This window comes from Corythoichthys intestinalis, chromosome 20 (assembly GCF_030265065.1).
Source record: "Corythoichthys intestinalis isolate RoL2023-P3 chromosome 20, ASM3026506v1, whole genome shotgun sequence".
Lineage (NCBI taxonomy): Eukaryota > Metazoa > Chordata > Actinopteri > Syngnathiformes > Syngnathidae > Corythoichthys > Corythoichthys intestinalis.
Window position 1 is genome coordinate 3328714 of NC_080414.1, and position 12455 is coordinate 3341168.

The 12455-nt window shown below is 38.1% G+C and overlaps 1 protein-coding gene across 1 annotated transcript in view; it reads left to right on the plus strand.

Annotated features, from left to right (window-relative positions):
* The window catches only part of LOC130908833 (TLC domain-containing protein 4-B-like), a 32213-nt gene that overhangs the window by 2236 nt on the left and 17522 nt on the right, over nucleotides 1-12455 (plus strand). Inside the window, exons 2-5 of the mRNA XM_057824695.1 lie at nucleotides 3837-4006; nucleotides 6215-6304; nucleotides 10794-10852; nucleotides 10940-11034. Of these exons, the coding sequence (XP_057680678.1) occupies nucleotides 3852-4006; nucleotides 6215-6304; nucleotides 10794-10852; nucleotides 10940-11034 (399 nt within the window). The 5' untranslated portion in view covers nucleotides 3837-3851. The remainder of the gene's footprint in view (nucleotides 1-3836; nucleotides 4007-6214; nucleotides 6305-10793; nucleotides 10853-10939; nucleotides 11035-12455) is intronic.

Sequence of the window (12455 nt, forward strand, 5' to 3'; positions counted from 1 at the left end):
TGTCGTGCCACGGCAAATTTTTTTTTTTTTCCTTAATTATTTTTTTTCCCCCAAGAAGAACCATAACAAAGATATATTTGAAATATTTCATTAGCTAGGCTAATGTTATAGCTCTCAGCTACGGTACATGTATGTAAAATGCGTAGCTGATTACAGCTACGTTACCCTATGTAATAATGCGACTTTTTTTCTCGTAGCAATAGTACGACTTACATCTCGTAGTGACTCAGGGTTGGCAACCCAAACTGTTGAAAGAGCCATATTTGACCCCCCCCCAAAAAAAAAAAAAAAAAAAAAAAAAACTGATACAGTATGTCTGGAGCAGCAAAAAATTCAAAGCCTTGTACAAGCCTTATAATTATCAATACTAGCTATATTAGCCTACTATAAAAATGACTAAGTTGGCTAGAAATACATAATTAGCTTTCATGATTAAATGTTTATTTTCCCTGCAGTGGATCCTATAGCGCACCACGTGACTACTCTGTTGTACGATGCCACCACAAGTTTAACTTCATTACAATATTAATGAATTGAAAGAATGTTTGTGTCATGTTTGTCCTCCTAGAAATCCTATTAAAACAAAAAATATATTTCCCTCCCCCATCTTTTTCCATAAAAAAGCGCTAAAGAGCCACATGCGGCCCGAGAGCCGCGGGTTTCAGACCGCCGTCGTAGTCCTCCTTTTTCCTTTTTATTAAAAAGTTTAAATTTTCCAATAAATTTTGTTCTACTTCACGATTGTGTCCCACTTGTTGTTGATTCTTGACAAAAAATTAAAATTTTATATCTTTATGTTTGAAGCCTGAAATGTGGCGAAAGGTTGCAAGGTTCAAGGGGGCCGAATACTTTTGCAAGGCACTGTATATATATTTTTAATAAGATATAAAGGTTTTTTGAGTGAATGCAGTGAATTAGTCTTTTTTTCTATTCTAGTTACATCTGAGATGCAATTGTTGGCTGTTTTCAACAATATACATTGAAAATAAAGACATTGATTGACTGAAAATGGTTTAAGATTAGATGAAATGTCTTGTTTTCTCATGTATATTTATAATTGCTCTTCACCTAAAAATATATTTGTTTTATCCGATTACTCGATTAATCGATAGAATTTTCAGTCGATTACTAAAATATTCGATAGCCCTAATTAGAAGCATTGTCTGATGTGCATCATGGCTCGGTCAAAGAGCTATCTGCCGACCTGCGATCAGGGATTGTTGATTTGTATAAAGCTGGGAAAGGATACAAAACCATCTTAACCCTTTAACACCGAACGTGTCGGCAGCAACGTGTTTACGCATATCGTCTTTGAAGCTTCGTCATGCTGTAATTACGTCACCCACGTGCCGCTGGTAGGTCTCATTTGAAAGTGCGGAAGTTGATGTCCACACCAGTTTTTATTTGAACTCTATTGCTGGTACAGCGGTGAGTCTGGAGTTCCAGGCTAACACTATGCTGCAAAATTTGTTGGTGGTCTTCAGACTTCATAATGCCATGCATACGGTCAAGCAGTCCAGTGCCAGAGGCAGCAAAGCAACCCCAAAACATCAGGGAACCTCCACCATGTGTGACCGTGTTCTTTTCTTTAAAGGCCTCGTTTTTTTCCCTGTAAACTCTATGTTGATGCCTTTTCCCCAAAAGCTCTACTTTTGTGTCATCTGACCAGAGAACATTCTTCCAAAACGTTTTTGGCTTTCTCAGGTAAGTTTTGGCAAACTTCAGCCTGGCCTTTTTATGTCTCTGGGTCAGAAGTGGGGTCTTCCTGGGTAACCTACCATAGAGTCCCTTTTCATTCAGACGCAGACGGATAGTACAGGTTGACACTGTTTTACCCTCGGACTGCAGAACTGCTTGAACTTGTTTGGGTGTTAGTCGAGGTTCTTGATCCATCATCCGCACAATCTTTCGTTGAAATCTCTCGTCATTTTTTTTCCCCCTCCACATCTAGGGAGGTTAGCCACAGGGCCATGGGCTTTAAACTTATTGATGACTCTGCGCACGGTAGACACAGGAACATTCAGGTCTTTGGAGATGGACTTGCCCACGCTTCCTCACAATTTTGCCTGTCAAGTCCTCAGACAGTTCTTTGGTCTTCTTTCTTTTCTCCATGCTGAATGTGGTACACACAAGGACGCAGGACAGAGGTTGAGTCAAGTTTAATCCATTTTAACTGGCTGCAATTGTGATTTAGTTATTGCCACCACCGGTTATGTGCCACAGGTGCTGTTAATTACACAAATTAGAGAAGGATCACATGATTTTTCAAAGGGTGCCAATACTTGTCTGGGCCATTTTTGGAGTTTTGTGTAAAATGATAATGATCTAATTTTTTTCCATTCTCTTTTTTGTTTTGTTTTTTATTGCAAGCAAAATAAATGAAGATATTCCTACCAAAGCATTTGTAATTGCAATCATTTTCTAGGAGAAATTGAGCATTATCTGATAGAATTGCAGGGGTGACAATTAGAGGTGTGCAAAATTTCCGATTCTTAGATTATTCGCGATTCGGCTGTGGAAGATTCGAGAACGATTCACAAACATCCAAATTCCGATTATTGAAATATGCCAAGTAAAGTGGAAGTACAACACACTCAGCGCGCCGCGCGGACTTCAGGACGGAACGGAGCGGGAGTAGCTAAACATTATGCTTCTCATTAACCGGCCCCTCGGGTAATGCCAACGCTCAACTCACGGCTCTAGCTCAACTCATGCCACGAGATAAAAAAACACAACAACATACCTGACTGCTGCCGAAAAGCTGCTACAAGTACAGCTAAGCTACATAATGTTGCGGTAGATATCATTTATATATGACTAGATGGATTATAGACTCGGTAGCGGTAGCAGCACATCTGCAAAAAGCTAGATGCGGGCGTTAGTAAACGGCCGCCATCTTAAAGCAGTAAACTTCCCTGCAATGCTGTTGTAGCGAACCTTCCAAGCAAACCTAATTAACTTTTTATCTAAAATACTCCTAAATCGGTAAAATATTGACTTGAATCTATCTTTAAAATAGTTTTAAAACTTTCACATGTCAAAAGTAGACAAAAGGGAAATTATGGAATAACGGGAGCAATTTTAACAACTTTAACGGTTGATTCACAACATTAAATTAATTGAATGTAGTTTAAAGCTGCTGATACAGAATGGGGACTGGAGTTTTTTTATTTAATGTTATTTTTGTATATTTGTTTACTGCTATATGTTAACTTGATATTGAAATAGTAGTTTGGTTTAGCCTGAGAGTATTTTTGAACAATTTTGGAACTAATGTACAAAACTTTATTTTATATTAAAAAAAAAAAAAAAAAAAGGAGGGGGGTGCATCAATAATCGTCTTATAATCGAATCTGAGCCTCTGAATCGTAATCGTAATCGAATCGTTAGGTGCCCAAAGATTCCCAGCTCTAGTGACAATACTTCTGGCCAGCAGCGTAAATAAAAACTGCTACCTACAAATGAAACATACTTATGGTATGTAACACTGCTTACTTTGAGTACTAGAATGACTATTCCCTACGACAACTATACTACATAAAATAGTTAGCAGTGTAATTAATGTTCAATGTAATTTTGTTGTGATGTTCTGTCAATAGCATGAGCCTTTGCTTGGAGATACATCATTTTTATCTTTTCTGATTATAAGAGTCCTTCCCAGACTAGATTTGCTGAATTTCAGTGAACAGCAGGTCTAAAGTGTGATTTCACAGCCCAAACGGCCATCTGTGAAGCCAAGACATACTGTCATTAGTTGATCTCTGTTTGTCTGTCAAAGAATAGCTGTCTGCTTATAGTATGTGCAATACCAGGAAACATTCTTCTCCTTTCCACAGTGGAATCGGGTGGCCATGGACGCATTCAGCCAGCTTATCTTCACCATCTCGGTGACCAGCTTCTTCACCTTCCAGTGGCTCTTTCACAAAGTCAGCCCGTGGATGTCGACGCGCATCAGCCCGGGTTTCCTGGGCCTCAGCGACAAGCAGAAGGTGGAATGGAACTCAAGGTGAGCAGATTGTGACGCTCTTGTTGATGTTTTATCCGCTAGTGGAGCTTTAGAAGATTTAATTGTATACATAGAACTTTTTTTACTATTTTACATGCTTGCACATAGACTTCATAATATATTGACGGGACACTGGGCGGATTAATAGGGGGCCTATCTCCGTCAAAGCTGACCGAGTGGAAACACAGACAGCTTTTTACGTTGAAAATTCTTGTGAATAAATGCTCAAGTCCCTGAATTCTGTATTGGTTAAAAGCAAAAAAAATGGGCAGTTAGTATTTATTTTACGTAAATATGTCGAAGATTGGTGCTAGTCTGTAAGCCAATGTGGCGGCCGCCTTACCTACCACAAGAAAGAGCTTTTTACGTTGAAAATTCTTGTGAATAAATGCTTAAATCCCTGAATTCTTTTAAGATACGGACATAAAACGGTCTCGATTCTTGGTTAAAAGCAAAAAAAAGAAAAACGGGTAATTAGCATTTATTTTCAGTAAATATGTCGAACATTGGTGTTAGTCTGTAAGCCAATGTGGCGCCGCCTGACCACAACAAAGAGCTTTTTACGTTTAAATTCTTGTGAATAAATGCTTAAATCCCTGAATTCTTTGTAGATATGGACATAAAACCGTCTCGTTTCTTGGTTAAAAGTAAAAAAACGGGCAGCTAGCATTTATTTTAAGTAAATATAGTATGTTGAATGTACTGCTAGTCTTTTACGTTAAAAATTCTTGTGAATTCTTTATAGATATGAACGTAAAACAGTCTCGATTCTTGTTTAAAAGCAAAAAAAAATGGGCAGTTAGCATTTATTTTACGTAAATATGTCGAAGAATGATGCTAGTCTGTTAGCCAATGTGGGGGCCACCTCACCTACCACAACAAAGAGCTTTTTACGTTGAAATTCTTGTGAATAAATGCTTAAATCCCTGAATTCTTTGTAGATATGGACATAAAACCGTCTCGTTTCTTGGTTAAAAGCAAAAAAAACGGGCAGCTAGCATTTATTTTAAGTAAATATAGTATGTCGAACGTACTGCTAGTCTTTTACGTAAAAAATTCTTGTGAATTCTTTATAGATATGAACGTAAAACAGTCTCGATTCTTGGTTAAAAGCAAAAAAAAAAAAAAAAAAGGGGCAGCTAGCATTTACTTTATGTAAATATGTCGAATGTGCTGTTAGGCTTTAAGCCACTGTGGTGCAGCCTTATCACCACAAAGAGCTTTTTACGTTGAAAATTCTTGTGGATAAATGCGTAAATCCCTGAATTCTTTATGGATATGGACTTAAAATAGTCTGGATTCTTTGTTAAAAGCAACAACAACAAAAAAACGGGTAGTTAGCATTTATTTTACATAAATATGTCGAAGAATGATGGTAGTCTGTTAGCCAATGTGGCGACCACCTCACCTAACACAACAAAGAACTTTTTACGTTGAAAATTCTTGTGAATTCTTCATAGATATGAACGTAAAACAGTCTCGATTCTTTGTTAAATGCAAAAAAAAAAAAACAATAAAAACGGGCAGTTAGCATTTATTTTACGTAAATATGTCGAATGTAGTGCTAATCTTTAAGCCACTGTAGCGCCCCCCCTTGTCAATTTATGGATTGACATGGCATTCCACAACTACATGTTATACATCTTCGGCAAAACATTGCACACTATTCTATCGCAATATATTTTACAACAGACTTTAACAGCTTATGTCCTGATCCTGACCTGTAGTATCTTAAGACTGTGTAAATGATTTAAGGAATTCAGACAAAAAAAAAAAAAGCGGTAACATTGCATAGTATGCGTCTTGTCCTTCGATCTTGGAGCGCTTTGCCCAAGCAGATTGCTTGGAGATGATACAGCAGATAGAATTCGGCACTCGCCAACGTGCATGACTCACTTGATTTTCAACATCACTCATTCTCACTTTATTACTCATGATAGCACTCATAAAAATGAAATGGCGCCGAGCTTTATGAGAGGCAAATAAAATGCAATGATTCGTGGTGATGGGTCTCGGCGACGAGGAGGGCGGGGTCCGCTCCGACCGAGCAATCGACGTGTCTTGGAATTGGGGCACTGTTGAGCCTGACCCCTCTCTCACTCTAATTGCGCTAGATCTATGTGGCTCCCTGTCGAAGCAGAACTAATGACTTATTACAGTGACATGCTTAAATGGCATTCTTATTAGTGTTGATTTGATTTTTTTCAGGACAGTCTCTACTCTTCACGCTCTGGTCGTGGGAATCTTCTGTCTTTACATCTTGTTCTTCGATGAAGCCGTCAACAAAGACCCAGTCTGGTGAGAGTTTCTCGTTTGAGATCTAGTGCTGCAACGATTAATCGATTAAATGGAGTAATTCGATTAGAAAAAAGATTAGAATTAAATGTTGCTGCCTGTAGTATTCCTTTAATGAAAGTGGCATCGTAATGGTTTGTTTTGAAAGTGTTTGCATTTAGTTATATTATATTGATTTGGGTGGATACACTGCCCTCTAGTGGCAACAGTGAACATTTCACATGGCTGAATCCAGCCGCTCTCAGTTAAGACCAACATAAGCTGTTTTTGTTTGCGCTAATGTTTTTTTTAAATGCAGTCGTAATTTAGTTTATAGGTATATTTAGACGTTTTATGTGAGAATATGTGTTTGAACCCTTTGTTAAGAGCAGTGTGTAAAAAAAAAAAAAAAAAAAAAAAATGTTAGCATTTTATAGCATTTAAGTTAGCGGACTTTTGCTATAAAAGTTAACTAATTGTTCTTTTGTTATACTTAGGTCCTCGTTTTTTTTTTTTTTTTCATACCGTTTGAGGCCCACCTCAGGTATTTTAGTTTTTTATGTACCTTATCCAATAACTCGGATTATTCAAACTAACTAGTTCATCGATTAATCGACTACTAAAATAATCCATAGCTGAAGCCCTATAAATATCGTTGAACTCCAGAAAGTGTTGTTAGTAATAAATTTTATATACGTAATTACAGTTAGAGGTCGGCCGATGTGGGACTTTCAAATGCTAATACCGATATGTAAAAAAAAAAAAAAATAAAAAAGCTTTGTAAGTTTGTAAGTCGATATTTGAGGCCGATATACGTTTTTTTTTTTGTTTTTTGTTTTTTTAAAGCACATAGATTTTTTTTTTTAAAAGCACGTAGATTATAAAGGCAATTCTTAAAAAAATGCTTCAACAGCTTCAGATTTACACTACATTTACATTGGTACATTGATGCTGGTGAAACCTGAAACCTTGAAGTAAACACTTGTGTTGGGTAATTATGTCACAGCAGCCATTAACGATAAATTGTCTGTTTGAAGTGTTTTAAACTGTAAGTCATTTGTGTTATAATTAGGGCTGTCCCAAACGACAAATTTTCTCCCGATTAGTCAGCCGACTATTTTTACGATTAGTCGACTAATCTAAGAATAATTTTTTTTTTTACTAATTTAGCAATGAAATTTTTGTTGACGCTTATCAATTCACAAAAAAACATATTGGAACACTTAAATCATTGATTAAAGTACAAATAAACACGTAAATAACAATAATAAATCACAAATAAACAATGAGTTCAAATGCTGATAGAATTAACTAGTGTAGCATCCCGATTGGAAAGATGGTCTCTTAAACGGTTTACAACTTTTATTCCATCCTTGATGTAAACACACCGTAACGGCTACGGTGCACACAAATAAAACAACACAATTAGAAATTAACAAAAACTTTTCACCTTTTTCCTTTTAAACCTTATTTATATATCAATGAATTGCCTATATGAATTGCCTTTACCTTAAATTATTACCCTATCATTGACAATCTCTCCCTTGGGTGCAATCACTGTATATACTGTATATATTTATGACCTTTTAACCTTATATAATTTTCTATACCATAAAATAAACCATAACATGAAATAAACCTTTCAATTAGCATTGAGAACAATACTAATAGCACTTATAGGCCCATTGTCAATGAAACATCATTATTTAGTAAGGCGACAGCACCCTCTGGTGTACAAAAAATGAAAAAAAAAAAAAACATTTACAAACTGGGTGACGGCGCTTGAGGTGTTTATTCACGGCCGACGTGCAGCCAAGCTTGGCATTGAAGAGACAGGACAGAAGAGTGTAACCTCCTTTGTTTCTTTGAAATAAGTCAATATTTTGGACACTCTGGTGCGCTTTTTTTGGCTTTGTGCCGCTTTCCCCGCTTGCATACAGAGCATTCGACATTCTGAACTTTCCACGCATATATTTTTTAAACCCTTCATTAACCGTCGACGGGATGTTGTGCTCGTCGATGGATTTACGTCATTGATGACGTCGACTACGTCGACTAGTCGGGACAGCTCTAGTTATAATGACATATTTGCACAGTCATCGTATTGATTTTTATAATGTGGTACATTTAAGCCTGTCGCAATATGCAATAATTCCATTTATCGCACGATAAATAAAAATGAAGGCGAAATTTTTCCGCTGTGATTTATCGCCTCGCGTGCGTGTGCGCGTGCGGCAGACGTGCTGTTAAAAGTTCGGATTCCTTGTTACCAACTGCGCAAAATGCATCTTCGTTCCAGGTCCGGCAAAAAATAGCGCCGGTGCCAATCGTTCCATTATATCCTATTGTTCAATGTATACCGGCGGCGTCAGTGCTCCGGATTGACTGCGGACCATCTCCGGCGTGCCGGTGTTGTTGACGTGTGGGCGCTTCCGTCAGGGGTGACATTTCACGCGTGGCGGCTATTTTTCTGTTAGGGGTGTCCTAACAAGTAGCACAAAGGAATGGCACCAATTCGGAACCATTTTGCAGTAAATGAGGGGCTTAGAGGGACATCATCTCTCGAAATTAATATCTCAAGCCGCCCAATTTACCGCAAAATGGACCCGAATTTTTTGTGCTCTGTTCATGTTAGTTGTTAGGACACTCCTCTGTTATTGAGAGAGTTGGTACGCTCCATTAGCTGCGGGAGCTAAGCTAAGAAAAAGCTACGAGTGACGTCCCCACTCGAAATTAATATCTCAATAAACGCATAATACTGTATCTACAAAACCATTGCAACACAAACGATTAACATCATTTTTATATACATTTGCGTCTGATGGGGGGGCAACTTTATGAAAGGCCCGTAGAGATGGTCACAAAGCACATATATCAAAGTGTCGTCTTATTTATTTATTCATTTATTTTAACTTCTGGGTCATCATCTTTGCAATTGTCTTGCGAGCCTTTTGCGGTCGTGCTGCGAACCATTTGCTGTCATGTTGTGGCAATTGGGGTTTGTGCTTTTGCCAATTTGCTATCGCGCTTTAGGTTGGACTTTGCATTTCGCCTGACACCTCTCGGCCACCGTAGAAAACAGAACAGTCATACAAGTATAGCCAGACCCAACACTGCCACCAGAGGGCAGTGTATGCTCCATCATGAAACAAAATACAATATTTTTTGGACTTTCTGGATAGTTATTTTGAGATTTAGGGGTACTCAAAGGGTTCATTTCGACTTTCGCGGAAATTCAGTTTACATCGCCAGTAGGGTTGTTCCGATCATGTTTTTTGCCCCCGATCCAATCCTGATCGTTTTAGTTTGAGTATCTGCCGATCCCGATATTTCCTGATTCGATTGCTTTTTCTTTTTGCTCCCGATTCAATTCCAATAATTCCCGATAATTTTTCCCGATCATATACATTTTGGCAATGCATTAAGAAAAAAATGAATAAAACTCGGACGAATATACATATACATTCAACATACAGTACATACAGTGCCTTGCAAAAGTATTCGGCCCCCTTGCAACCTTTCGCCACATTTCAGGCTTCAAACATAAAGATATAACATTTGACACTTGACAAAAAAATTAAATTTCATATCTTTATGTTTGAAGCCTGAAATGTGGCGAAAGGTTGCAAGGTTCAAGGGGGCCGAATACTTTTGCAAGGCACTGTAAGCACTGTATTTGTTTATTATGACTGATTAAAAATCCTCAAGAAGGCATTTACATTATTAACATTCTTTCTGTGAGAGGGATCCACGGATAGAAAGACTTGTAATTCTTAAAGGATGAATGTGACTTTGTATATTGTGACTAAATATTGCCATCTAGTGGATTTTCATGAGCTTTCAGTAAATAATGATGAGAAGTGCAACCATGACTGTGCGTAATGGTACCAGTTGATATATCTTCTCAGCGTTGGGAAATAAAGTAGGGTCTTAAGAAAAAGATCAAATTCTACCTTCCTTCCCCACATTGCTTCCCACGATATTTCTAATTGTTGAGAGAGGCATTGTAAGGCTTTAGCCAAATAAAAAAAAGTCTTCAAAGGCTGCCAAAATTCTCTCTACTCATTTTACGTTGTCTTTTAGCTCTATGTAAACGTAATACGGTGCCATTATGGATTGAACGTGACAATGCGTGAGTAGGTAGTGTTGCGCATGCGTTAATTGCGTTAAATATTTTAATGTTATTACCGCCATTGACGCGATAAATTTGACAGCCGTACTTCAAGCCAAAACTAAAGATTCTGGATGAGTGTAAGACATTTTGTCTGTAACGTTAAATACAATTAGAAAAGGATTTAATTAAAAAAATATATATGCATATATGTTAAAAAAGGCATTTCTGATATTTTTTTTTGCCGATTCCGATACTTTGAAAACGACGTGATTGGGATGCCGATAGATTGGGACATCTTTAGTCGCCAGAGAAGGAACGGAAGTCATTGGTAACCCGGGGACTACCAGAAAAACGGAATAGTGAAATGGTTTGTAATGAACATTGTTTGCTTTTCAACAGGGGAGATCCTACTCTAGTTAAGACTAATGTTGCCATTACAACAGGCTACCTCATATCTGGTAAGTAAAGCCTCATAATAATGCTTTGACATTGATGTGAGGCCTTCAAATTCTCTGTTTTTGTATGGTGTTTCTTCTGTTTTCCAGATCTGTTGCTAATATTTTACTACTGGAGGGCCATAGGAGACAAGTTTTTTGTAGTGCACCATCTGGCAGCGTTGTATGCTTACTACTATGTACTGGTGAGTGCCCTGTTGTCCAATAGCAGAACGTGCAGGCAAGATGGGAAGGAGACAATTAAGGGTGAACAGCAGTGTCCTGGCAGTCTGGACATTTTCTTAGTCAACTCACAACCGGAAGTCTTTGTGAGGTTGTTCTGGGTCAGTGTAACGTCCAAAGCCCAGAAAGAGGAGTGCATTAGAAGACTATTTCTGTATTCAGTTTCATGTCTTTTTGTTTGACCGTCTATGCTTTTCAGCATATTCAAGGTAATGCAAGAACGTTTCAAGGGATCATTATCAAACTTGCAGGATTTGTTTGTGATATAAAACAACAGATTACCGTAATTTTCGCACTATAAGGCGCACCTGGGTATAAGCCGCCACCCACCAAATTTGACACAAAAACGACATTTGTTCAGAGATAAGCCGCACCGGACTATAAGCCGCAGCTATACTCACTGTATTATGGAATATTTACACCAAAAGATATCAACCGGTAACACTTTATTTGACCATGAAGCTTTGAACCAATTAGCTCCAAAGCTTCAGGAAGCTTCATTTGGCCATCATTGTTCTCTTGGAGAGTCAACCTCTAATGCCAGCTGCTGTCAACACTGTTGTCATCCAACATGCCTCCTAGCATGCATTGCAGCGCAATGCAGATGTAAATAAATCAAAATTCATGTTCTGTGCTAATTATTTCTTCACTTAGTGTTCTAGTTGTTTCATTAATTGCTAATGGAATTTATTACCACTTTATTTGTAGGTGGCGCCATGAGACTGTCATAAGACCATCATAATTATGACATGACACTGCCGTGAGCATCAAATAATGCTTAATGACAGATGTCATTTTGTGTCATCTGGCAAATTATCTCCCTTTTGAATGGTTGTAAAAGATCCGAGCTGGACATAAATGGAGTTAGTGACATAATTTGCCGGATGACACTTAATGACATGTCATAAGCATTCATTAACGCCCATGACAATGTCATGTCATAATTATGACCAGTGTTGTTAATACCGGCGTTAGAATATAACGGCGTTATTTTTTTCAGTAGTGAGTAATCTAATCAATTACTTTTCTCATCTTGGTAACGCCGTTACCGTTACTGAAGCGGGAAAGGCGTGCGTTACTATGAATGACGCGAGAAAAGTCTGAGAAAGACGGACCCACGGAGACGAGAGGGCAGAGCAGGAGTGGGGACGCCGTTGCAAACGCGATGCTAGGTGGCTCCTGACTAGCCAATAGCCTACAAACTACGCCCACATGATGCTACGTTAAATATGACATACTATAGACCTAGATGCAAATGACAGACACGGTGGCATTAGCAAGATATATATATATATTGAACTAGATGCGTTAGTAAACAGCCGCCATCTTAAAGCAGACCTCTCGTAGACCTCTCAGGAAGGCTCTGTTGTAGATAACCTTCCTA